Below are 26,388 nucleotides of genomic sequence, written 5' to 3' on the forward strand. Positions count from 1 at the left end.
AAACAGATGAGCAAGAGCACGGCAAGCACTTGACTGTAATTATCTGTGAATAGGCTTAGGTTAGCAGTGATAATGGCCGAAATGGATTTTACACGTCAGGCTAAATTCATCCTGTGGGCAATTCAAATCATCTCAGTGCCATTACTTCATGGAAATTTTCAGCCTAAATGTGCCCCTATTCTTTTCTCCTTGCATCCCTTATTTCGTATTTAAGAACTAGGATGACACAGCACACAAAGGTATCCCTTTGCCTCCCTTAAACTTGCAGGATCGTATGCTTATTTTTTGCTTTCTTTCCATTCCCCCCCAGCATTTTCTTATCCAGGCACAAGTTTTCCCAAGGCAGGGAAATCCGCAGCGCTGCCTGGGAGCAGAAGGTGGAGAAAGGGCCGCCGGGGCATTTGCAAGCGGTGGCCTCTGTGCAGCCGATTGTTTCCTGCACGTAGGATTTGGGAGCTGGTGGAGCTGCTCGCAGGCACGTTTCCCTGGCCGGGCCCTGCAGCCCCCTCCCCATTCCCCCTCCAGGAACACCGGCTCTCCTTTGTGTGCCGGCACAAGGTGCTCCCCGCGCAGGGGGCTGCAGGCTGGACCCAGCAGACTGCAAGATTACATTGCTGCCACATCCCCGCTTGCTGGGGGATGGGGATCAGAGGGAACATACAGGACTTTCAAAAAAGAGGAAAGGCCGGTGCTTTGGGCATGAAAAAATCTGCAGTTTTGTGGAAAACTCTTTCCTGGCTCTACTGCCTTTGTAGATGGATCTTTCCTGACTCTACTGTTTTTTTATTAATACTGTAACACTTTATAATTGCAGACACTTCTATTATTAGACCTAGAGAAGAACAGAGAAATGCAGATAAAAAAATTCTCCATTTAATTTTAGAAAAAAGCTTAATCATGGAATATTCTTCCAAATATTTTCAAAGTTGATTAGTTTGTGTAAAAAAAAATCCACTATTCCCCACCATCTAGTGGTGCCATTCTTCCTTTTGGAGAAAGAATATAGATGTCATCTAGAGAGAAAAAGTTAAAAATAGGAAAACAATATTACAGACAGTAACTCTCATCAAAACCAAAATAAAAACACGTAGATGAAAGGAAGTAAAATGAAGTAAAAGCCTTTGTGAAACCCACGTTCAGAGAAGGCAGAAGCCATTTACTCCTTTGCAAGGTATGCTTTGGCAGGATTGTTGTCTTTACAGGCCGAGAGAGGAGAACTTGCAGGGAACAGACAGCCGGAAAGAATTCTTTATTAAGCAGTGAATGACAATGTGTGTATATATTTGCCACGCTGAGGACATGAAATTATTTTAGCATTGTGATGGAAGCCTAGCAGAGACATGATAAGGACTGCGAAACCCTGGGCAGGGATTTGACAGCTCTGGCAGGGTTTCAAAGCCGTCAAAAGTAACCAAAACTTCACAGTTTGAGTTTCAGTAGAAACTGAAAGAAATCAGTAGACAACTCCTGTCCTCAGAGAGGAATTTGTACCAGCAGCTCATGCACTTTTTGTGTGTATTTAGCTGCAGATACCAACTCGCCAAAGCACCTGTATAGGCAAAGAAACATCAAATGGGTTCTGTCAGAGAGAACTTGACAAACTCATGGCCAGTGGTTGTGCCACCACCAGCTGGGATCTCAGGAGGCTGTGTTATGAACACAGGTTTGGGCTTGATTAGAGCTTGCGTTAGGAAATCTTGATACCTAGGGCCCTGGGAATATGGTCAGAGTTAGAATAAAATCATAAGCCTATAATGGTGTTAAATGATTCCGTGCTACTGAAAGATTCTGTTTCTCTTCAGAATAAAATGTGGCTCGTGACCATTTTAGTAAATACAATCCCACAGAGACTCTGGCAAGGGTAAGAGTTACAACCTCTGTGCTCAAGGGCCAAATTTGATTTATGAACCCACTCTCCCTACCCAGATTACCCACCTGATTTTCAAAGCTTGCTGACAGAGCAACATTATGCAGCCGTTCCCTTACTACCTGAAGGTGTCTCTGTTGAAATGTCAAATGAAAAACTTATTGAAGAAGTACATTGGGATCTTCTGGGATGAAAGATACAGTACACAGTGACATATATGGCACCAGAGACAATAGGGTATAAAGTAAAATCTCCCATGTCCTCTCCAGTCATGTGGCACACCCCTGGCACAGGAACCATCCTTCAAATGTCCACAAGCAGTTTATGGCTCCAGACCTGTACCTTGGCCTCACTTGCAGAGTAATGTGATCAATGATCAGCACAACAGCATTTGACTTTTATTTAATGTAAACTGGTGTCTTAAACCTCACCAATTATATCTATACCTTGTATATAGTGTTTGGTATAATGACTAATTATTATCAACAATGCAACCAATACTGTATGAGCAGATAAGCCACACTGCAACCTTATTTTTACTGTTTACATGCTATTTTAGATAAATTTGATATTTCACAAGTAAAATAAAAAATCAAAAAACATCCTGAGCTCAAAATTACCCTGAGCTCAAAAACCCCAGAGTTCAAAATTAAACCTGATTTTGCAGCATGTTAATAATGAAAGCTATAGCATGATGAATAGTTCCACTGAAGCTATTGATCATTTTACAGGAATAAGGCAAGAGCCAGCAAAATCAAGCTGTAACATGCACTGAGAACATCACCAAATATGATTTTGCTTCAGCATGCATGCTAAAAGAAAGCAAATTATTGTAATTTCATGTGTAATACCTACGATGAGTATACAGATGATGAAAAATACACAAATAATTATTATTCCTGCAAGAGCTGCATTATGGCTGGAAACTCTCTGTATGCAGCTGATTAAATGTGACTCTGAGAATGCAGTTCTGCAAATAGCCTTTCATTCAAGCAATTTTTTTAAGGCTCCCTGACTGCCATCTTGCTGCAGACACAGTTAGTTCAAACTTTTCTTTAGGATTCATTTCATGCCCTCCTTTCCGCTAATATCCCTGAGATCAATCCTTTCCCTAATGAATAGCTGACCTATTCTTCTTTGATTTGCCATTGATTTCCTCCGCTTACCTCCCAACGCTTTGCCTGTTGATTAAACGCTAGACATAGGAATGCCTCAAATTTCTGACTTCTGAGTCATCCTCTCATGACTTGAACAGCTTGAAGCCAGCTTCAGCTCCCCGACATCATTAGTGAAAACTCCTTTTGTTTTTAAACTCTACAAGCAACCCGTTTCTCTCCAAGCTGAGGTACTGCTTGTGAATTAGATGATAAATAGTAGCAACAAAATTATCTCCTACGTGCACCACGATAATTATTGTAAGAAAAGGAAAGGGATACTTTTTCCGAGACAGAGAAGGCAAGCCACAGCTTTCCCTTTTGCACTAGAAGATCTCTTTGTCTACACGCAATGCAGACAAGACCATGAGTAAAGACATTCGCTTATGCAAACTTTTATTTCTGCATGGGGTCCCTCTGACTCCAGCATGACTCTGCATGAGACATTGGCTTACAAAAGCCGCTCTTTTTTTCTGAAGACACCAGCTTTTAAAACCAATCCACAAATCCCCCTCTCCAGCTTCCACTCTACAGAGCAAGCTGGATGAAACTGCTTATCAGCAGTGCAAGAAGGAGAGCTGGAGTTGATGCTTTGAAAACTTGCAGTGGTATTTCCTTGGAACACAGATATCTCCAGACTCCAACACTTTGATGTCTCCTTCAAAAACAAACAGGCTGACACTATCTCAATTTTCCTGTAGTCCTGATGTTTCTCAAAATGCAGCTTGTTTTCTCTAGGATGACACACAATCTTAGAAGACCAGCTATGTGTGATAATTACTATACTTCCAGTTAAGGTAATGGTACCTGACATTCTGTACTATATTCCACTACAATCATGGCTACATTGGGAACACCACCTGCACATGACCCACACTTTTCTTACTCTCCCACTCAGGTTCTGTGTGAAGGTAATAGCCCTAAGGATTCTAGTGTGAATGATGAGGAGAGCAGGTTAAGGTGGTGTGCCAAGGAGCATCCCCTGTCTCAACAGCCCAGACATGGTGCATCCCTCCTGTGATAGCTAAAGCACCTTGTCACAAAAACTGGAGCCATGAGTTTGTAAGCTACTGTGACATTTTCTTTTTCAAATGATCAAAACCCAGAAGAACGCAGAAACTGTTCAGAGCCGTTTGCTAACATTTCAAGTTCTCCACTAGCTGTCAGAGCATGACAGAAAGTCCTACTGTGACCAGACTGCTGTGCTGGCTCTGCTGCAGGCTTTATGCATGGTACGGGTTAAATAAGAACAAGTTCAACAACAGCCTACACTTGGGCACTAGATTCTGTGCCCTTGTACTCAATCCTGCAAATTCATGCTGGAAAATAAGTGAGGAAGAGTAGGTAATATTACAAGATGCTGACTTCAGCACTGGCTGGACCTCTCCGTGAGACAATCTAATCCACCAACACAGCAGACCATTCTTACAGGGAAAGAAAAAAAAAAAAGGTGCTGGGATTTTCTGTCCATTTAGTGAGATCGACCAACTTAGCAACCTGAAGTGCTCCAGTGCTGGCTTAAGGAAGGTGCTACAGCCATGAGCAAAGGGAGTGAAGGATACAGAAGATGGCAAAGAATAAAAATGGACAGTGTGACATGTTTCTGTGGACAGAAGGACGATGTCATGGCAAGTCAGCTGCCCATGAAACCACACATTAGGCACCTCAGAATAGCATTAGAAACAGCCAGTGTGCCGAGAGGGCAACTGCATAGATGAGTCTTGGCTTAACAAAAGGACAAGCCAAGAAAGACTTCAGCCTGGCCGCTGGGAGCTGCCTCTATTCAGTTAGGACCCACAGCCCTGGAACCATTCCCGAAATGAGGTGCCTGACCATTTGCTCAGATAATGAGTAAGACACCAATATTCTCTCTCAGAAGATTGTTGTGGGATGAGATGTTCCCTCTGCTCATGGAGCAGCCTCACTGTTACAGTTAAGCTGGGAAGAGGCAAAAGTAAGCTGTCCTTTTTATTATCTATGCCAGCAAGGCTAAGATTTTAGCCAGTCTCCTATCCATCCTTAAATGCAATATTAAAACCTGGGGGTAAGTACAGGTGACCTAGTGCCCTGCTCACATCACCCTATGGTCATGTCAGACCAGCAAGTCAGGCTCACTCTTGTGGTTCCTCCTGGGCAAATATCTATCTATCTATTTATTTATTTATTTAATTATCACCCCCCCCCCCGCTACGGAGTTGTGCAACACTGTAACACTGTGGAAAAGCCTTCCCACCTGCTCCCCTTACAGTCTGCTGCCAGCTCCGCTCCCACGCCGGCTGCATCCTCACATGCAACTGGATATGATGGGAAATCGGACTACAACCTACTCGCGAGGGAGCAGCTCAACAGAACTTGAGATGATGCCCGCCTTCTTTCAGAAAATTACTACATTAAAAAGCAAATTATAGCACAGAAGAGGGAAATTAGAGGATTTGTGCCATGCGTGCAGCCCAGCACCTCCCTCTCCAGCACTGTGACTCCCGAAACTCCGGCGCGCAGTTCCCAGACCCGATCCCGACTCTCACACCGCTGCTCTTTACGCTTTGTGCCATCTCCCCCCGCCAGCACCGCCCCGCTAACCCGGCTGCGGCACAGCCACCCGGACCGAGTCCCAGTGACTCGCTGTGGCCACTCTTAATTGCAATTTCCCCTACACAAACTTCGCTGCTGCCAGTACGGTGGACTGAGAGCCCACCAAAAGCAAAATCGCCTCGCAGCCCCGGCTACAACCCCCCCATCACCGCACGCAGGGCTCCTGTCCCCGCAGCTCCCCTGCGCACACCGCCCGCCCGTCCGTCCCGTCCCGCCCCCGCAGCCTCCGCTCCCTCCCTCCGTCCGTCCCCTCCCCGTGTCCGCCCCTCCCGGCCCCGCCCCGCCGCCGCTCCTGCCCCGGGGCTCCGGCGTGCCCGCCGCTGCCCGCTGGATGCTGCGCCGGGGAGGCCGGAGGAGCTCCGCGCTGGGGGCTGTCCCGCGGTGAGTCCGGGGCTGTCCCAGGGCTCCCGCGTTTCCCCGGGGCCCCCGCGGCGGGGAGGGCAGGCGGGCGCGGTCCCGGTGAGCTGCCGGGGGACAAAGGCGAGGGGCATGGGTCCCGGCTGGGAGCGGTGCGGCTACGAGCGGAGAGACCCTCGGGGCGCCCGGCTGCGCCCGCGGCCAGAACACGGTGGGCGCCAGGGCACGGTGGGGGACGAGGAATGCTGGGCGCCAGGGCGCTGGAACGGGTCTGCGCTGCCCGCGGAGGCTCCGTGCAGCGGTCGGTGCAGCGGCCGCGAAAGTGTATTTACAACTTCGTGGCTGGATGGGCGGTGCGAGCCGGGGCCGGAGCGATCTCCGGCTGTGTCACTTTATCAGGGGGTTTTCCCGTCGGAGCCGCCGCCGTGGGTGTCCCTGCGCGCTCGTGGCTGCTGCTGGCGGGGGCGGGCAGGCACAGGGTGGGGACAGCCGGGAGTGGGGCTCAGGAGGAGCCTGGGGTGACTTATCCGTGCTTCGGTGTCGTGCCGGTGGGTCTCGCTGCTGCTGGGGTGATGCTGGGGCGGGATCAGCAGCGCACCGGCTGCGCGCCGGGAGACACCCGAGGCGGCTGGCGGTGTCCCAGGGAGCTCCCGTGGGGCTGGACGCTGGCACGAGTGTGGGACGCGTCCCAGCTGCTGCCGGGTTGGCTGCCACCTGCCTCGCAGGTGCCGAGGGCAGTGACAGGGACACGGCCCCGCCGTGGTGCATCAGCGGGGCCGCCTCCTTCCGTGGGGCAGCCTCGGGGGCGAGGGGCTGGAGGCCTCTCGGGGGGCTGCTCCGGGTGGTCTGGCAGCCGTGAGGGACCTGGCTGCACCCGGACGGGGCTGGTCGGGGAAGGAGGAGAGCGTCCCTGCAGGTGTGTGTGTTCGCGGGAGAAGGGGTGGGCGTCAGAAAGGCAAAAGTCTCCAAACCTCGTTGTTTCTCCACCTCTTGGAGTTCTTTTTTTGGTAACGATTTACAGGGAAAGGCTTTGGGTTTCCAGTCGTCATCGTCTGCATGGAGAGATGTTTCTCTTGCTGTTCAGCAGTGACAGGCTCTCAGGTTAACTCCCCTGTGGCATTTAAAATGCACATCTGTGTTTTTCCACCACACCAGAAAACTAGCACGCTGCCTGAACCTTGTCCCTTCTTCAGAGTACCGCTGTGATGCCCGGGCCCTGACAATAGATACTTCAAAAATGTTTTTAAAAACCCAAACCAACAAACCACAACTGTTTGAACACTGCTGACCCATTAATTTGTTTAGCTTTTTTTTAATTTTTATTTTGTTCATGGAAAATTTGGGATGACAACAGAATGCCTTGGCCTCACTGTTGTTTGTTCCTCCCATGTAATTGTACAATTAAACACTCTTAATCAAAGTGTTCTGTTTTCAGCACTGGTGGTGATGCGAGTCTGTGTAGTATCCTGTGTTTTGGCTTCAGATATGAAATGCCAAATCAGAAAAAAATGGAATCTAAGAGGGGGGTGAGGGCTGTGTTTCTTGTACAGATCACCTTAAGGAAGAAAAGAGAGGAGGAAACAAAAAAGAATAAGACAAAAATAAGTCTACACAATGCTGTTAAAGAACATGAGTTGTAATGATTCTTTGCAGTGGTCTACCAAAAAATACTGTCTATGCTTTTTGGACAGTTGTTTTTCCCTCGGAATTTTTGTTGTTGTTAACTAGATTTTTTATATGAACTTGACAAAATGGGATAAATACCAATAACTCCAAAACCATTTGGATTTACAGGTGGTTTTCTCATCTAAGTCTTTTTTTGACAGAAGTTTTTAGACCCAGGTGGGGGCCATATAATTTAGGTTTTTTATGGGTGAATTTTTGTGAGTTTTGTTTGGGGTTATTTTCTTGTTGTTGTTATATTTTAGGTGGGGTTTTTTTGTTTGTTTGTTTTGGGTTTTTTTTGTTGTGTTTTTTGTTTGTTTGTTTGGGATTTTTTGGGTTTTTTTTATTTGTTTGTTTGTTTTTTAATCGAAGCTGATAGTACTTTAAAGCTACAGCACTTTTCCCTACTGCAGGTAAAAACACATGAATCCAGTGATTAGCTCTGTATCAGTTGGCTTTTGTAGTAAAGTCGTTGCCCTACTGTTCCTCCGAAGTGAGACAATGAAAATGACTTGCATGCTTACTGTGCTCCAGGGTGACACTTCTTTTCTTGCAGGAAGTCCCCTGTCACTGCGCTGCTGCTCGGTTATCCTGGTGGTGTTAAGCAGTGGTACCTTAATTGGCAGAGTGTGGTTAGGAACTGTGCACAGACAAACGCTGGGCTTGGCCCAAACAAGATCCTCTGACCAGGAGGAGCTGCTCCCTGGAGAATCGCAGGAGATAATTTGCTTCTTGTTTAACCATTTCTTATGTTTGCAGTTTCTTTTTTTTTTTTTCCTCTATTTCCTCTTTTTGCACCACTCAGCATCGCCTCAGAAATGCAGCACTCTGTAAGACTGGGTTGGTTTTTTTTCTGTTTCTTTTTTTGTCTGTGTCTTTCCCATGCTTTGCTGAAGCTGATGTCTGGCAGTGCTGTGTGCAATCTCTGAAACTGCATCTAATCATAAAGACCCTGCTGTTTGTGTTAATTTTATCAAGGTATTGGCAGATTGGCATTTTCCCACTTGTAACAGAGGCAAGCTGTGTTCCAGGAAGAGTTTTATTTATTCTTTTTGTCCACATAAATCAGTGTCCTCTCTGCTCTGAATATTTTCAAGACTAGCTGTACACTTGAGGGGGGAAAAGTTAGAAGCAAACTGATGCAGAAGCTGCCTGGTTGGTCTGGATATTTAGATAGTGATTCAAATGCAATGAGATCAGCAGTGGACTTTCCCCTTCCTTAGGGGAAGCAAGCCAATTTTTTTTACATGGTTATTACTGGTAGCAAAGCTATTCCTACTCAGAAGAATTTGTTACATTATTAAAGCATATCTCTCTTTATTTGTCCTGCAACTCAAGGTATTGCTTGTGAAATTATAATTATTCTTTGCTATTTATTTATTTATTTATTTAATAAAGGCTTTGTAGTCTGCTGCTGCTAAAACTGTTAAAAGATCTTGGTGAGAATAGAAATGAAGAAATATTTGAACTTCTGGAGTCTTAGGGATACATTCCAAATCAGTCCAGTCTAGCTCAAGTGAGAAAAAACTATCCCTGTAAAATAGCTTGTGCAAAGACAGGCCTGTAGAAGAGTATCTTCCATCTGTTGTGCTTGAGGCAAGAGTATAATGGATCCCCTTGGGAGAAATCCTGTTTATAGCCTTGATAGACTAAAAATGGAATATGTTTCCAGTCGGAGAATTAACTGATAGGCTTTTGGGTCAGGAGGTGTCATGCATTTGCAATTTGCATGGTATAGGAAGGTGCTTCTCTTCTGAGCTGCCAGCAGAGAGGCCAGGTCTTGCTGCTCTCCAGCTCTTCCTAGGTTTCCCGACAGTTGCAGTGCCCGTGAAGGAAGCCTGACTTTCCCTAGTTGTAAAGAATTTGCTGCCTACACTTTGCCTCTCCTGTTTCCCATGGACAGAAGAGATGAATGGTCTTTAGTAGAGATCTGCGATTTACAAGGCAGAATTGCCAAGCATTGGAGTGCTGAATTGAAGTATTGAAGTATCTCTGGTTTTGTTCTTACACAGAGGTTCTGGACCTGCATTGTCTTTACTGCACTCCCAGCTGTGCATACGTATGCCCATAAATGAGATTTCCCTAAGGCTCTGTCTCAAAAGAGACTGTGGTGTGTTTGAGGGGTGACAAGGTTGCTGTGAATGAATGGCTGTCCCAGCAATTCACTTCTCGTAACTTTTGCAGGATCTCATGTGATGTGTGTTGGGGATCCAGCTGAGAAAATGGAGCTTGGCATTTCTGACCAGGCTTCCTTTGCAGCTGCTCTGTGTGAGGTGTAATGGATACTGAGGCTGGCTCATGCCCAATGCCATGTTTTGCTGGTTCTTTCTTGTGCTTCTGCAGTTGCCTAGGCCAATTGATACCTTAAATTGCCACTTACTCTTAAACTTTAATTAATGTGCTTAATTTATGAAGTATGAGGAAGACTTACAAGTGATTGGTATTCAATAAACAAGTCTATTAGTAGATTATGCAGCAGTAATGAAATTCATTGCAATGAGAAGCTGCGTCTTGGTAGTCACATGCAATAGGGTACATACTACTACTTTTACCAGGCAGTGAAAAGGAAGATCAGTTGTTCTGCTGATCTTGCCACAAGAAGATTGCCTGTCTTCCCAGGTAAAAAAGCATGCTGGAAAGGAATTGCATGCTCTAGGTGCAGACTTTACTGTTTGGGTGTTCTTTAAAATGCATACATTACTAAATTTTGCATGTAGTACTGATAAAATAATGTATTTTAAAAGGCTGCCTGTTTTTGTGTACAAAAATTCAAAGCCACTTTCTATCACTTAAAAGCAATGGAAGAACATAATCCCTGTGAGATCCTAATTCGTCCCTTTTTGCCTGAAGCCTTTAATACTCATTGTCTATTTCTTTCAAAGAGCTCCTGAACTCTCAGTTTTGTTTCAGCTAAATATTAAGTTCATAAAGTGATTCATGTTGTGCTGTCCTCAAAGCGAGCAAACTGCTGAGGAACTTTATTCATCCCATGGGAGAGGGGGATGGAAGCGTGGCAGCTCCCTGGCATGGTCCTGCCATTGCTGCCCTGCCCTTGTGCTTCCATGCACTGCAGGAGCACCTCCTTTGGTGCTCTGCTCTTTGTTAAGCATTTTTTCCTCTTCTTGAGGACTAGTTAGTGCACCCAAAAACGTGAGTCACTTTTATGTGGCTGCAAGGGAATGGATTAGGAGAGTTGTCCCTATCTTTGAGCTTAAGGACTAGGGCAGCCTGCAGAGTATCATAGCAGCATGATCCCAGGTTAGGAAGGGGTGTCCACAGAATTTTGGGAGATCTCCACTTCCTAAGCACATTGTGCAAGGGTGCAGAGCAGAAGAGTTACAAGCACTAGAGCACTTTTTCTGTTCTAGGATTCACTTGTGCTGCTTGATGTGGGGCAGGAAGACTTTATAGCATAAAGGTGGGGAGCCTGAGCAATTGTGCCTAACTAAGAGCTGCATCTAATCCTGCAATGAAGATAGCAAGAAAGCATTTTCCTTGCTGTTGTTAAAGCTCAGTGCCACCAAGGAGTGCTGCTTGTACAGGAAGAAAGGAAAAAAGGATATTGGCTTGTATCTAAGACCAATGCTCAGCGATTTTCCCATCTGTCACATCTGCTTGGGTTGACAGCCCTGGGGTTTTTGAAGGCATCTCACATTACACCTCTTTAGAAAATATCCTAAAGGAAAGGTAGGAGCCAGGCCCACATCCCTGCCCTGTGAGAGGACTGTGGTCACACCTGGCCAGGTGCAAAGAGCCCGCTGTAGTTGCATCTCCCACTTCCGTGTGCTGATGCTGGTTGTCTCTGCTGTCAGTGTTGCACCTGTCCACAGCCAAGCTGCACCGGTTCTGGAATCCAGTTCTTCAGAGCATCTGGGTGACTGGGAGGTGTCTTGGTATTCCTTGTTCAATGGCTTTGAATAGGGGTTTCCTAGTGTGCAGTGTTTGAAGACAGATGTGTATTTTACCCCAGATGCAGTGTGTGGATACCAAATTTAGTACCTTACCTCCCTGTGGCATCTTTGCCCTTGGATGTGTTGTGCTAGTCCCGGAATGATGCTGAGGTAGACACATTTGAAAAGTCAGTGTGCTTCTGGGAATTTGCTGCAGGATGTGACCTAGTTGTCCTGACTGCTGGTCACAGGTGGCACTTTTCACATCATTTTACTGCCATGACATAAAGCTATTTAGCTTCAATCTTGTTTTCTGCCCTGACAAGCAACTTTGTTTCCGCTCCTTCCTGGCTGATGCATCTTCTCAGAGAAATTTTCATCTTTGCAGGGGTTATTCAAAGGAGGTGGGTGGAGATTTTTAAAATTGCTGAGAAAGGCTTATACATGCCATCATGACATCTTTTACTTGCTCAGGCTCTTTATTACTCTCCTTTGCAGATAGTACTGGTGCCCTACAGTGTGCATCTGAGGGGATGAAATACCTGGAAGGTGAGGGGGGGTCCAGTTTTATGACTGTGTTTCATCATGAGTACAAGGCAGCCCAAGTGTGGGTTGCTGCCAAAGGCAGATTTGTTTCCAGGCGGTTGTCTGTCTGTCTTGCTGCAGGACCGCCTTGATTAAAGCTGCTTAAGCTGTTTGTGAAACTGCAGCCTAAGAGTCTAGTGTTCTTAGAAGCCTAAGACATCTCTGGATGATGTCTGGAAAATATTAAGAAGAGTCTTAATGTTTCTGGACAATTTTTGATGAGAAGCCGTAGGGCCACTGTGGTAAGGTTTCATCAGGAAGATGCTCAGTCCTCATTCTCTATCAGCTCTAGCAAAAGCAGATGTTTTACTGTAATAAATCCTAAGGACCATGTTTCCAGGTGTTTGTGAGAGAAGCACAGAATTACCTGTGCTTTTTCCTTGATAGATAGGAACTTTGTTCTGCTTTGCTACTCTGAGTTAGTAAGTTCTGGCTCATTCATCTGTTCCTTTTATCCCTTGAGATATGGTCATGGCTGTACCTAGAGGCTGAAGTGAGAATTAGGACCCAATCTGCTGTGGTGTTAAGAACTAGTGTGTAAAATACAGTGGCATTCATTATAAGAACCCATGTGCTGTCTGGATGAGACCTGATTCCAGACAGGCAGGTGGTGGCATGGCCCCAAATCTAGTGGTGGCAGGACATCCTTGTGTTGCTGGGTATGTGGTGGGGTTTGAGGTGTTTCAGTGAGCCATCCTGCTGTGCCTGAAGCAAGCAGCTCCTTCCTTCTCTTTCAACTCCTCTTCCTCTCGTGGAGGGCCCTGCTGCTCTTATCCGCCTTGCTGGGGCAAACCTCATCCTGCTTTGACCCAGTGGGTGCTGAGATTCTGGCCCTGTTCAAGTTGCTGGGAGGCAACTTGAGGGTCTCTGGAGAGAGGAGGGGAAGATTTAATTGAGTTTTTATGGCCAAGTTTGAGCTGCTTAGTGAGAGAAGGCTTGAAGTTAATGACAAGCGTGTTTTCCAAAGATCCTCTGCATGTGTATTTAGGTAAAATAAACACTGCTAAATAAGCTGTGCCACCACTCTGGCCACTAATAACCCTCCTGTCTGATACCAGAAGAATACAAATAAATAGTGCCTTTGACTGTTTTAATTGATAGACTTGCTATGCCTTTGACCAAGCAATTACATCTCAAAATGCACTTCTGCAGGAGCTAAAACGAAGTGGTGTTAGTTAAAAAAAAGGAACAAAACAAAAATAAACAACCTGTAGGGTGTCCCAGAGGCTGATGATTGACTTCAGGTTTTATTAATTCATCTGCAGTGCACTTGCTGGAGCTTTTATGGTTTAATTGAGGTTAAGAGGTTGGAATCTGTGGTAAACAAAGGAATGGCATATGGGCAGTCTGAAATTGTGTATGTTTAAGTAAGAGCATTCCTTCTGGTCACTTGTTTTCATTCAGCACTTATCCGGACTCACAACTTTTTTTAAAAAAAGGAAAGGTGTAAACATGCATTGCTGGCAAGTTAATGATTCATTGTGTTTTATCACATCCTAACATACCTCTAAAGAAACGAAGGTTGAGCTGGACTTGTGTTTGACCTCCCCCTTCAGATTAAGGACATTTTTTCTTTAACCCCTTACCTGTCATGGGAGGGTCCACAAGCTCATTTGTTTTAAATCATAAGAAGAAAAACACTTTCTCTTCTGCCTTTCTTACTTCCCTGCTCTGAGAGTCCACAGCTGTTCTCTTAAAAATTCAAATGGAAAAAGCAGGTGTGGGAAAAAACTTTCCAGAAACTTTTTATTGGAGAGGCTATGGGGAAGTGGGAGTCAGTTTCTTCAGCTGTCCAAAGGAATCTGTGTGCATGTGTTTGTTTTTTTATGGTCACTTTCTTGTCCTGTTTTCAGTTCTGCTGTGAGCCCCGTGAATGTCTTGGCTGGCTGCGATATCCCCTTGTGAGAGGGAACGTGTGCTGGCCAGTGCAGCCGTTTGACAATTAAGATAAACCTCCTCATGTTGAAAAGTTCATACTCCGAGGTCTTTATGCTGTTGATAGAGTTTATGGCACGAATTACATCAGCTGGCAATAACAGTGGTGACCTGTTGCCCTCAAGTCATTCTGTAGACATCTGTAATTTATATACAGCTGCTAATAGTGTGTAGTCCAGAGCCTAAGAGAGCATGTCAGTATAATTATTTCAGTAAGAGACGATAAATCAGAATTTTTTTCTTAATATTTCAGTTAATAGCAGCTTTCATGTGTCCCATAAAGTCAAATATCTTTTTCTCACTTGCTTTTAGTTTAGAGCAATCTTTTTGAAATGCCTAGGTCTTGTTAAACTAAATACTTGTTCTGAAAAAATACTTCGATAACCCCCTTGTCTGCATTTTTGTGAACTTCTGTCTTATAAGGAATGTTCTATGTAACTTGAATCAAAATTTACTTTATTGAGAAGCATTGTATATGCTGGCTCAGGGAAGGAGGTACATGGAACAGCTTCTATATTTACAAAAGCACACTCCTGGATCTATCTTGTATTTGCTTAAAAACATAATTTAAAGAAAAATGATGTTTGAGTACAGAGTTGAAAGGAGAGGGATAAATCCAAGTTCTGTTTGCGGTGCTCTACATTATTGTTTGCTTTTTCCATCTCCCACACAAGAATTTGATTCTGCCATAATTTTCTCCTGAACCAGGACAAACATGGTTTTGAACACAAAATGCTTTTTAAACTTACATGTAGTGCACACGCACATGTGTACATGCATGTATGTGTGTTGTGTGTTAGCATAACATGGCCTGCTTCCCTGCTGCTTGTGATCCCCATCTTTTATGTGTTGTGGAGGGGGAGGGAAAGGCCCATGGCTCCCTTCACAGCCTGTCCCCTGAAGGTGGGCTGGGCTGTGGGTGCTGGGAGAGGGTGGCACTGCCAGAACCCGTGCATTGTGCTGCCCTCGCTGGGGTCTGCACCTGTCCCCAGGTGTGTGGGGACTTTGGGGTCAGGCATCAGCCTGCAGCACCTCTGTTGCTGTGCTGCTGGTGAGTGCCCAGGTGTTGCTGGTGGAAGGGAGTCAATCCCTTTGTTAGGGCAGCTGGGGGTTGACTTACGTCAAATCTTGTATGAGGATGGAGTGGAGCCTGTGGTTGGTATCTTGCTGGTTTAGGTCTCTGCTGGCATCGATTCCTAACCCTCCCTCTAGGAGCCTCTCCCCTTACTGAGGGATTCATCAGGTCTCGCTGGATACTTCCTGGGAGGAATGCTGAGAGCATTGGAGAGGACAGGGCTATACACAAAATGGTGCAAGTTACTGAGGAAACTGTCTAAGCCAGCTCTAAAGTCAAGATGATGTTGGCTACTCTGCATTTGGCTGCAAAGAAAACTTCCATCTGTTATTTCTGTTAATATCTGAACTTCAGCTGTAAGATGCTTGTGCAGGCTGGGCTCAGTCCTTGAGAGGAGGGCAGTGCTTACCTTACAAAAGGTGTTATACAGTGGCTCAGCCTTTTGAGTTTGTGTTCCACCTCCCCCTTTGAGTTGAAATGTAGAGGATTTCAAGCAGTGGTTTCCCAGGGAGCGTGGATGGAGGGAGGGGGAGGGCAGCACAGATGAAGTCCTCTGCACTGGCATGTGGCTGTTGACAGCCCATTGAAATCTCTGCTCTGGGAGTGAGCGAGGTGCCTGGCTGAAGGATGGGGCGCTCCCCTGTGTCACGGGTGTTTTCAGGCAATGGCCCAAGGTGCCACCTGCCTTATCACTTTATGCAAGTCTGGAAACCTTGAGTCTGCTTTGTTATTCCAGGAAGACCTCATTGCTTTATGGCCCTGTCCTGGGACTTTCAAGCTGTTTAAAAGGTTGACGCTGCCTGGTTTGTCTGTGATGCTGGTGGAAACACTGACTGGCCCTGGAAAATGGATGACTGTTGGGAGTGTTTTTGTTTTAAACATCTCGTCACCTGCATGCTGTGAGCTGCTCCCAGTGCCAACAGAAGCACGGCACTGATGCTCTCGCCTTTTCAACAGGTACATGGGATGAAGGGAGCCTGACACGTGTCTGGAGAGGAGACCCAGCCCCCGTGGAGCTGCCCACCATGAGCAGGACGCTGCTGGCAGGCAGGATGCAGCCAGAGATCCGGAGTGTCTGCGTCTTCCTGCCCACCCGCGAGCAGCTCAGCCTGGCCGTCGGGGTGAGTGGCCGGGAGGTCGCTGCAGCGGCCACAGCTCAGTTTTGTTAGCTCCCATTGTTCTCCCAAAAGCCTGGTGCTGGTCTGCTGACCGAAAGGCTATTAGCCAGCTTAGGGTAATTGGTGCCCCATTTCCTAATGGGGCAGCTTCAACTCATTCACAGAGTTTGGTAAAAGTCATGGCTGTGTTGCAGGGTGGGGGGGTCTCCTCTGCTTTTTCTCTCTTGTTATTTACCTTTTTATTATTTCTGAATGGTTTTGCTGCTTGTAATAATTCATCAGTTTTTAAAAATTTGTACCTGAAATACATGATTACTTAGCAAGTGTACCCAACATATGAGTGTTTACTCTTGTAAAGAGTCCAGCTATCCCTTGTTTTGATAGCCTGCAGATCCCTTCAAAGAGTCTAAGGCAAACAGCCATTGAGGGTGGTTATTCCCTTCTCTTGAGTACTCATACACTCAAAAAAATCGAGGTAAGTCGCTTCATTTCTTTGATTGCTGCCTCGAATGTCTCGAAGTGTGCGTGAGTGACAGCAGGGCCAGCTCAGCTGGCAGCCCAGGGTGGCACGGTGTCTGCACAGCACGGTGCCTCTTTGTGCAACGCCGGCTGCTCCTTGAACTTGTGAGAAACTGAGCTGACAAGAGGCACTTGGCGCTCAGAGGACAAGCGAGTCTCAACGATAAGTGCTCTCTTGTGAGCGTGTGCGTGCACTCGTGTGTGGGCTGGGGAGAGCTGGCTTTGTTTTGGGTAGGTTTTTTCCCCGCTTTGGGATGAGGAGGGGGAGAAGATAGTTGAGGTGAACTGTTATTTTGAGTACTTGATTGAAATGGTGGCCTTTGAAATGATGTGTGCTAATCTTCAAAATCCATGTCGGAATTTTCCTGCCTGCTGTGTGCAAGTGTAGCATCCTTAACTGAAGCAGCCTCAAGGGCTGGATGGAATAAAGCTTTAAGAGAAAAATCTGGGACGCTCTGCTTCTAGGTTACTGGTTCAAACCCAGCCCATCCACTGCCCCAGAAGGCTTCTGCAATCTGCTGGCTTTTGTGCAAGGCAGAAAACGATGATTTAATTAAGTTCTTGGCAGCAGGTGTACAGGCCGGGGTAATGGTCTGTTGCAGCTGACCCTAAATCTCACCTTCTTACAGCTCTTATCAGGGAGGCTGAAGATGGGAGATAGCAGAGCCAGCTGGCCGTGGGGAAGGTGCAGGCTGGCGTGCAGGAGAGCAGTGTGCCAGCAGGGCTGGCACTGTCACTGCTCCTGGCTGTGCCTGTGCCTGAACGGAGCACACAGCTGTTCCTTCACCACGGCGTCATGCTCTGGTAAATCACCAAAACCTGCAGTTTATCATAAAGTGAATTTGGGGTGAGAAGGACTCTTAAGATCGAGTCCAGCCATAAACCTGACACTGCCACATCCACCGCTAAACCAGGTTCCTAAATGCTATGTTTGCATGTCCTTTTTATACCTGCAGAAGATTTCATAAGTGTAAGAAATGATCTTTTGCATTGAGCACTGACAGGGACAGAGGGAAAGTGCTGTGTCCCCTCCTGTTCCCCTGTCCTGTCCCAACGTGCTGCCCCTCCAAAAAGTTGGGGTGCCTTGTGCATCACCACCACTTTGTCCTGCAGAGGAATCCTCTGCAGCACCCCTTTGTATTCCTTTTAAAGACATTTGCCCTTGTCATTTCTGATGCCCCTTTCTTTCATGTCTGGGAAATTGGGAAAGTATGTACTTGGAGATGCCTGCGTGTGAAAGGGAATATCTGTCTGGGCCAAAACATGAGACCTCAACACACAGTTGTGTCCTAATTGCATAGAGAGTGAAACATGACCTGTTACAGCTGGGCAAGTCACCAGAAACAGCTTTTCATTTGGCTTCTGACTTTACCACAATAATAATTCAAAGCAGCAACAAAAATTAAGATTTCACAGCTGGAGAGATCTTTCTTTTTAAAGAAACATCAAGGCAATTTTCTAGTGATGTTGGTAGAACCCAAATGTAATTAGCACAACCACAGATGATACTTTGTGCATTTATTAGAATAATAATGCCACTACTAAAGATTTCCAAAGCCTTTTAACCTCTTCAGTGTGGAATGCAAATACTAAACAAGGTTGCAGCTCAGTGAGGTAGGTAGGAATGGTTATCTTTCCAGCAGAATAAATTATAGATCCTTCCCATGATAAGCACAATGTTTATGCAGGTAAGTCCTCTCTCCCTCCTCCCATATAAATTCCACCCTTCCAGATAAGAGTTTACCTATATGTGTTTTATGTGGTCACATATAGATTGAAGCTTGCCCTTTAAAATGGATTTGTCTTACACCATTCACAGATAGCGCTGTTGAAGAGGGAAGAGCAGGAGCCGTTTTAAATTCTCTTCCCCCACAATCAAGTATCTCTTAATTAGCTTCGATGTCTACATTTCTGAATGTACAGTGAATCTGGGGGGATGGTGAGGAGTGAAACTGCCTGCTTGGGACCAGCTGTGAACATGAGGAGAAGCAGAGCAGTGAGGGGGACTAGTGGGTGCTGCAGCTCACCAGCTGCCCTGAGGAGGGCAAGGCTAAGTGGGAGAAATTTTTGGAGTGGAGGAAGTCTGGTGAGGTCCTGTGTGTTGGTGAATGGCAAGCATAGGCCTGAAGTCTTTCAGTTGTTCTGTGAACAGGAGAGCTGATGTTTCAAAGTGTATGTACCAAGAAAAATAGATATAGCTAACTAAAGGATATGAATATCTGTACACAGAATGACCTTGGAGGCAGCAGTAGTCACTTTCTGTAAACTTGCACTTGATTTCACTTCGGACTAAATTTCACATGTAAAGAAGCCCTGAGCCTGACATGGGGCAAAGCTGAGTATCAGTGGAAGGAATGAGTCATAGCATTTCTGAGATCAGTGTTGGCACAGGAACCACATGCATAGGGAGGAAAGTCCAAAGTGGAGCACCCAGATGAAAAATGCAAAGGGAAGTATTGGTTGCTTTGAGCAGAGGGGAAAGTTGGAGGAGGGAACAGCAATTGCAAATGTAATTTGTATTGCATAGCCTTTAAGGCTGGGAGTAGAACTCGATACAGAAAGGAAGTGCAAGAGGGGAATGGTCAAGGTGGTAGTAACATACCTGCTGTGCAAGAAAGGTGCCTAAATCAGTGTTTAGAGCTGAGTGCCACAAAACTATCACTTGAAGTGCTCAGTTCCCTAGAATTAAGCATCTTAAAGCAGGATTTTCTTCCCTTTGGTATGAAAACTTGCCACTTAGAAAACTCATCTTGTTGCATAGCATTTACAGAGAGTTCTGTGCTGCCAGTGAGTCTGGTATGCTCATAGCCATTCTGGCTAGAGGTAGGTCACATCTTTTTTAGCAAATCCTTCCCAGGTAGGAGAACATGCTCAGAGCTTGCTTCTTTGGCAGAGGAGACTGCTCTGTGCCCAGCTTTACCTTCCAAATGTGTTCTGGGTGTCTGACCAAACACTGCATCTAGGTGTGAGACTGAAAGGCTGCAGTCTCACATGGAGACTCACAATAAAACCCAGATGTGGTTTTGGGTCTTATCTGAACTGTGCACTACCTCCTCCCTGCTCAAAGCTTACACATGTTTGCATTGGTGTAGTGCAGGCTTCAAGGCTGCTGATAAAACAGTAGCGAGTGTCTGGCTACTGATGCCTTGTCAAGTGAAAGAAAATGAGTACTTAAATGACCTCCTGTTTCCCATTGTCCATGTCTAGTGACATGGTACATCCTGGGGCAGGGAGGCAAGTGCAAGCCAGTTTCTGGGGTGTGTGGCATACCTATACTAAAAGAGCTTGAAAAATGAGGATGGTGATTGGTTCCTAGGAGAGTTAAGCAGTTGACTTCTGCCCTGTCATCTTTGTTGCTCGGTAGGTAGCACTGCACTCTACCCCTGCAGACAGCTGCCCTGGCACTGCTGATCTGCATCGTCCAGCAGTGGGGCAATGAAATTCCAAGGTCCTGGCCCATTTTGCAGCTGCAGCTGGCTGTACCATGGCCTGAGCTGAGGCTGTCTGTGTCAGTGCTGTTCTGTTCTCTCCACCTGCTCTTTCTCTGAACTCCTTCCCCCGTGCCTCTGTGGGCTGGGGGGATTCTGTGTGTGCCTGTGGTTTGTCTGTCAGTATTCCTGAGATGGTGCAGTGGGACAGGGGGAAATGAGGCTACAGATGGGGGGACGTTTAGTGGGGGAATCTTCCAGTCATAGTACACATCCAGGTCTGCACGTGCAGTTAACCAGAACCATGCTCCTTCTGGGGGAGTCTGTGCATTACAGGAGGCAGGGGCATGGGAGGATCTCAGTGTGCAGGGAAACAGGCAAGGGCTGAAGATATTAATGGCTGTGTGACTAGAAGTCATCAGGAGACAGGACAAGCTTGTCTGTGTAGGGTACAGAGCAACCACCTCTCTAACCTACGAGCTACTTAGAGTCTTGTGTTTGGGTACTTTTGTTCCTGGTTCTCCTGAATGAAAACTTCTGGGTTTGGGTTTGTTTGTTTGTTTTTATTAAAAAAAATCTGCAAGAGAGCAGCATTTTCATTTCTGTAAATATTAATGATTATTATTCTATGATGATAGCAATAATACTGAAAACAATGCATGTTCTCTGGTGTGGTTGTGTTTGGGTATTTTGGTACCCAAAAAATGTATTGGCCTGCAAGAGTTGCTCCATCAAGGTGCATGAGCCATCTGTAATGTTTGATTGGTTGTGTCTTTCAGGTCAAAGCCACTGGACAGGAGCTCTTTCAGCAAGTCTGTGATGTAGTGAAGATTAAAGAGCCTCACTTCTTTGGCCTCAGCATTGTTAAAAGTAAGCAAACTCAATGCACGAGCAAGTGACTTGGCAAACATCCACAGAGCCGCTTGTATATTTACAGTGAGTGCATATATACACAGTGGCTGTGCCTGCGGGGGGAATTTGATTGTAATAAGGTCACAAAGTATGTAGATTATGCAGAGCCTTCCCAGAGCTCTTTTGATCTTTGGTATGTGGACAGACAAATTGAGTAAAGGGGGGGCTTTGTTCTCCACCTTTGTTCTTAGATGCCACCTCTTTGTGGGGCTTTCTTTCTCTCCTGTAGTGGGAGTTGCTAGTCAACAAATTTGTTACTATATTCAAAACTATGGTATTGAACAGGAGGTGGATTTTAAAAGGACTTTGGGGCTGAAAGTGTTACTTATCTTCTGAAGTCACATGCAAAGAATGTGGCACTGGGGAGGAAACTCAAATGATTTTAAGAGACTGGATGCATTGTGGGTCATGTTGGATTTTGAAATATCATATGAGAAATACAAAACTTCTTATTCCATGAATTAAAGTCCAGTTTGCTTCATCCTATGGCTTAGTATTGGCCAGAAAATGGTGTTAAGATGATGCCTTAAAGAAGCAAATTGAGATGAGAGATCACATTTCTGGTATGGTGTAAGCATTGGCATTCCCTCCCACACCTCAACTCTTAGTAATTAGAAATGGATCTGTTGTCTTGTTTATCTTGCCTCCCCACATTTCCAAAACCACTGAAAGACTTGTCTCTTCTCCAAAAACTTTTCTCAAGTGTGTTATTTACTACTGCAATTCTAGATATTTCACTGAAATTACATTAGTCTTTTATAAGTCCTTCTAAATAAGGTTTCTTTTGCCTCTCTATAAATATGTGGGATTAAAAAAGGGTTTTTTCTAAGTTTGTCTCATTTCCTTTATACTCTCATTCTTTAAGAACTGCTTTTTTGAGTGCAGCATTCAAACTGAGAGGAACATAAGCTTTTTATCTCCATAAGGTTTGTAGAGTCTCCAAGAGATTCCTTAAACCTAATATACCTATGCTTTAAACCACTGCAGGTATTTTGTAATGTGAGGAGACCTGAATGCTCTTAACTTTTTTCACAAATCATCTGTGTTTCTGAGTCCTCCCCTTTGCGACATTTTTTAACACCTGGTTTTGCCTATTCCACTTGCAGGACATATGGCTGAAACTGGAACCCCTCTCCTCTCCTGTAAGACAGGGCAATTTCATTCCTATTTTCTTTGACTTCTCCTCCTGTTCTTCCCATGTTTCTTTCACTTTTTCCCCCCTTTCACACGTTTTTTGTTTCATATTTTCCATACCCTGCTTTTTCCTTCCCTTACACCTTCTCTGTGAAGCAGTTTCCTTCACCCTGTCAAGCACAGGGGTTCTGATCCCAAAACACCCTGTTGTGGCAGATGCCTTTCAACCTGTTGCAAATGCCTTGTAACCACTGCATCCCAAAGAGCATAATAAAGCTGTTCTGACTAAACTTTAGAGTATATTGTCCACAGCTTTAAGGGGAAACAGTCTTCTCACTTCATTAAAGTATTCTTCCCTTTTATAGCAGCTAATTCTTTCAGAAAGCACTGAAGAAGTCAAGGAAAAGAGTTAAGAGTCCAGTAGCCTGAATTAACATGTTTTTGTTTGTTTCAGGGGTTGGTTATTTGCTTTCCTGAAAGGAAATACTTTTTCTGTTCTACAACTTGGTTTGTCTCTGCCTTGTTTTGACTGGTGATCATCCCACTCGCTGCCTGTGGTAGCAGAGATCTTGCTTCTACAGCAAATGCAGCACTCTGAGTCTGGAAATAGCCTTTAAGGCATTGCCTGCTTGTCAGGGTGTTTTGACTTCACAGTAAGCTATCATCTCAAAGAAGGGAAGCTCTCAGGTCAGGTGGGGGGGCTGGGTGAGTTTTGCATTCCCAGGGCTGCCTTGTGGGTGCTTAAGTTGACTGCCTTGGCTGAGTTGCAAGTCGGTGTACATCACAGAGGCTGTGGAGGGGAGGCTGTCAGGAAAGGCTGAGCTAGCTATCCAAAAAAATGGAGAGGAAGCATCTACATTTTTGACCAAGGTAATCCTCTCTTTCACCGTGCTTTCACCTCTGTGCTGCAGCTTCAAGAAGACATTTTTTAAAAAACAGCCACTCTGTTTTAATGATGAAATCTTTCCTGGTTTCTTAATGTGTATTTATTTTTGGTGGTCTGATACTGCCACATGCAAAACAAGGTATTCTAATCCACCTGCATCCATTACTTTGCTGCTAATTTGTCAACAAAACCCTGACTGTCAGCAGTAGCAAGAGAATGAAAATTAAAGGATTTCCACTGAACTGTAGCCAATCACACTGCATGGATTATCTGGATTAGGAGCCCATTTGACCTGCAGACGTTGTGCAGATACACTAATGCTCAGTTGGTCGCATAGTAGGTATGTGTGTGAGGGGGAGAGGTTGGGGTCCTTAATCATAAACAGAAGTTTAACTCCTAAGTGTGGCTAAAAGGGAAATGGCACCATAAAGCACCATGCAAGCTGCAAACCATGAATGCTGTAAGATCCAAGTTGTAGGTCTTGGAGCGAGTTTCCCAGCATTTGATGCCTAAATATGTTGCCTTCTTTTCTGGCTGTTGAAGATGCTGAGGGCAAGCTTTAGGATTAAGGGTAACAGTAAAAGTGTCAGGATAGAATTTTTCATCTCTTCTGCTCTTGAACTGTTTTTTAATTCTCAAGAGGAAAACCTGTGTCTATAAGAAGTTGATCACTTCAAAAATCACATTGAGGAATGTGTATTAATGGGAGGTCCTACAAACCTTAGGACATGTTGCTCTTCTAGTTTTGTCATGGATCATCAGGCAGGCTATAGCTTTTTTTTTTTTTTTAACTAGTAGTTTGCTCAGTGAAAGATCCTGCGACCCTTCCAGGTTCAGTCTGGTTCCACAGCCTGCAGCAGCTGGGTCTTATATGGCAAATCCTCCTGCAGGGTCAGCCTTATCTAGTGCCCTGCGGGAGGTTTCCCTCTTGTTATCAGGAAGTGTGTGCAGCAATGCATTCAGTCTTCTAAACCAAAACTGATTGTCAGCAGACAAAGAACAGCCAGGCTTCCTTTGTTGTTATAAGTCAGATCCCTTCGATCCTGAGTTTTGGGCGATGCCTTTCTAGGACCACAGCTAGCTTGACATAAGCAGATGGAAGCCTTCAATTGGGAAGCAAGACTGCAGCTCCTACACCCTGCCACTGTCTCTATGTCTTCTTATGAGTTTGTCAGGCTGGCTTTCTTAGGAAACCAAATCTCTTTGCTTCAGCTCCTCTGCCTCAAGGATGATAGTTTGTTTTTTAGAGCTATGGCTATTCACCTTGCCAGGCCTGTGCTTCCCAGCACATGCTTACCAAGGATCTCCGTGGTTTACTCTGCCAAAACCACTCTGCCTCCAATTACCTCTTTTACATCTGTATATCCTCCAGTACTGAAGTTCATGGACTGAATGTGCTACCAGGTTATCTTTATATTACATGAGTATCTCTTATAACAAAGGGTCTTCTAGGAGACAAATAACAAAAGTTCTCTGAAATACCTTATGATGATTTCTACACACCAGTCCTTCCTCACTGATCCATGCTTCTTGTCCTCTCTTAAATCTGCTTGCATAGTTGAATTTCCTTTATGAAATTCGCCTGTATTCTAACTTAAGGTACAACTCTATTACAGTGACTTTGGTACCTCAGACAAGTTAAATGCAATTTAAGAAAAACACAAGCAGAAATGTACCACCTAGAGGGAACTGCAGGGGTTCAGATGTCCAGGGAGTACAAAGTACTCCTTGAAAGAACTTACATGATCTCTTCCTATAAGGCAGCTTTTTCCTGTACCTGCTGTCAATCATATCTCCTTTGGTATCAGTACAACACGCAGCCAAGTGCTCTCCTGCCTGAGAATTGCAAAGGGTTTGTTTGCCCCTGGATGAGCAGTGCTGGAAATGGTTCTGCAGCTCTTCTTGTGCAGAAGAATCCCCCGTGACACTGCTGATGTCTGAAGATCTTTGCCTGGGCATGCCTTGTTGCTAAATATAAGATGCCAACATGGAATTCTTGCAGTACCTCTCCATAGCCTTTAGGTCAGTGTTCAGACCTCAACAGTTCCTAACACCACATGATCTCAGGCTTCTTGATATCTTGTCTCCTTTCATGCTCCCCTCCTTATGCCATGTGCCCATCCCAGCTAAAGTGACCTCAGCCAGGACCTCCCTTGCTTAACTCCCAGCCTCTGTTGTAATTCTTCTTTTCATTTGGGATATGTGTACTTTCTACCTATAGTTAAAAAACCCCACAAGGTTATCCTGAACCAAGTTCTTTGAGACCCTTTAGCAAACTAATCAACCACGTATCAGAAAGTGGACAACATTCCTTTCTATTGGCTTGAAAGGTAACACCAGGAGCACTGAGAAGCAGAGGTGGTGGGGGCAGGTGCCATGTGGGTGATGCTTTTCCCAAATCACTCACGCTTTGAAGCTTGGGGAAATCCACATGCAAAAGGAGTGTGTAGCCTGCTCTTCTTCAATAAACAAACAAACAAATCCTTGCTGGTGTTCAGGTTATGTGAGGTCTACAGCATGTGTTGTGAGGTATTTTTTAGTGTGGGGTTTTTTGGTTTCTTTAAGCTTCAGCTCTCCCCTAACCTGACCGTCCCTCTGTCCTCCTACTCCTGCTCTCTTTCCTGTTGCATCTCAGGGGACATAGTGGTGTTGCCACAAAGCTTCTTGAAGCATCTGGGAAAAGTTAAGTGCAATAGCCATGGATAATTTTTTCCCTTCTCTTTTAGGCAGAAAATGCTTGCTGTGTGGAAATTTGGCTTCACGCTAATTCATATTTTATTTGAACCCTATTCTTCTGGACTGTATAGTTGCATTGCTAAAATATACATGACTCAGCCAAATTTGTTAATGGGATCTTCCTGGCTGCTAATGGGGCCTCAGCCCTGGCTCTTGGTAGGAGTGGAACCTTTGTGGAATTTCTTGGTGCTCCTAGCCCACAATGGGCACAGGAGGAGAACAGGTTTTCGGCCTTCGCCATTACTTAGCTTTTATGCAGAGAACTTACTTTTCATGAAAAATGAGATGAGGAGGAACTGGCTAATGCAAACTGATGGCCTTTAGGCAAACAATGAACTTGGAACTGATCTGACCCTGTATTACAGCCATAATTTTCTATTCCCATTTTTCCTGCAGTGTAAATAATGCCTATTGTAAGTCTGCATCACTCACTGGAACTGTGTCACTTTTTTCTAACTGGGGACCTGGCACATTATTTTTTTTGCAACAATGCATGTCCTATATTTTTCAAATACATAAAATGTGCTAAGCTAAT

General features: G+C 45.3%; 1 protein-coding gene across 3 annotated transcripts in view; it reads left to right on the top strand.

Annotated features, from left to right (window-relative positions):
- Positions 1 to 5,887: 5,887 nt before the first annotated feature.
- Positions 5,888 to 26,388, top strand: part of FRMD1 (FERM domain containing 1) — a 40,436-nt gene continuing 19,935 nt past the window's right edge. Inside the window, exons 1-3 of one of the 3 annotated variants that reach the window (XM_063390574.1) lie at positions 5,888 to 5,994; positions 16,078 to 16,241; positions 20,965 to 21,055. In XM_063390574.1, coding sequence (XP_063246644.1) covers positions 16,146 to 16,241; positions 20,965 to 21,055 — 187 coding nt within the window. In that variant the 5' untranslated portion in view covers positions 5,888 to 5,994; positions 16,078 to 16,145. Of the gene's footprint in view, positions 5,995 to 6,034; positions 6,182 to 16,077; positions 16,242 to 20,964; positions 21,056 to 26,388 lie in introns of those variants that run through there. The other 2 variants (XM_063390572.1, XM_063390571.1) reach the window with 2 other exon arrangements.

The sequence above is a fragment of the Prinia subflava genome, chromosome 2 (assembly GCF_021018805.1).
Source record: "Prinia subflava isolate CZ2003 ecotype Zambia chromosome 2, Cam_Psub_1.2, whole genome shotgun sequence".
NCBI lineage: Eukaryota > Metazoa > Chordata > Aves > Passeriformes > Cisticolidae > Prinia > Prinia subflava.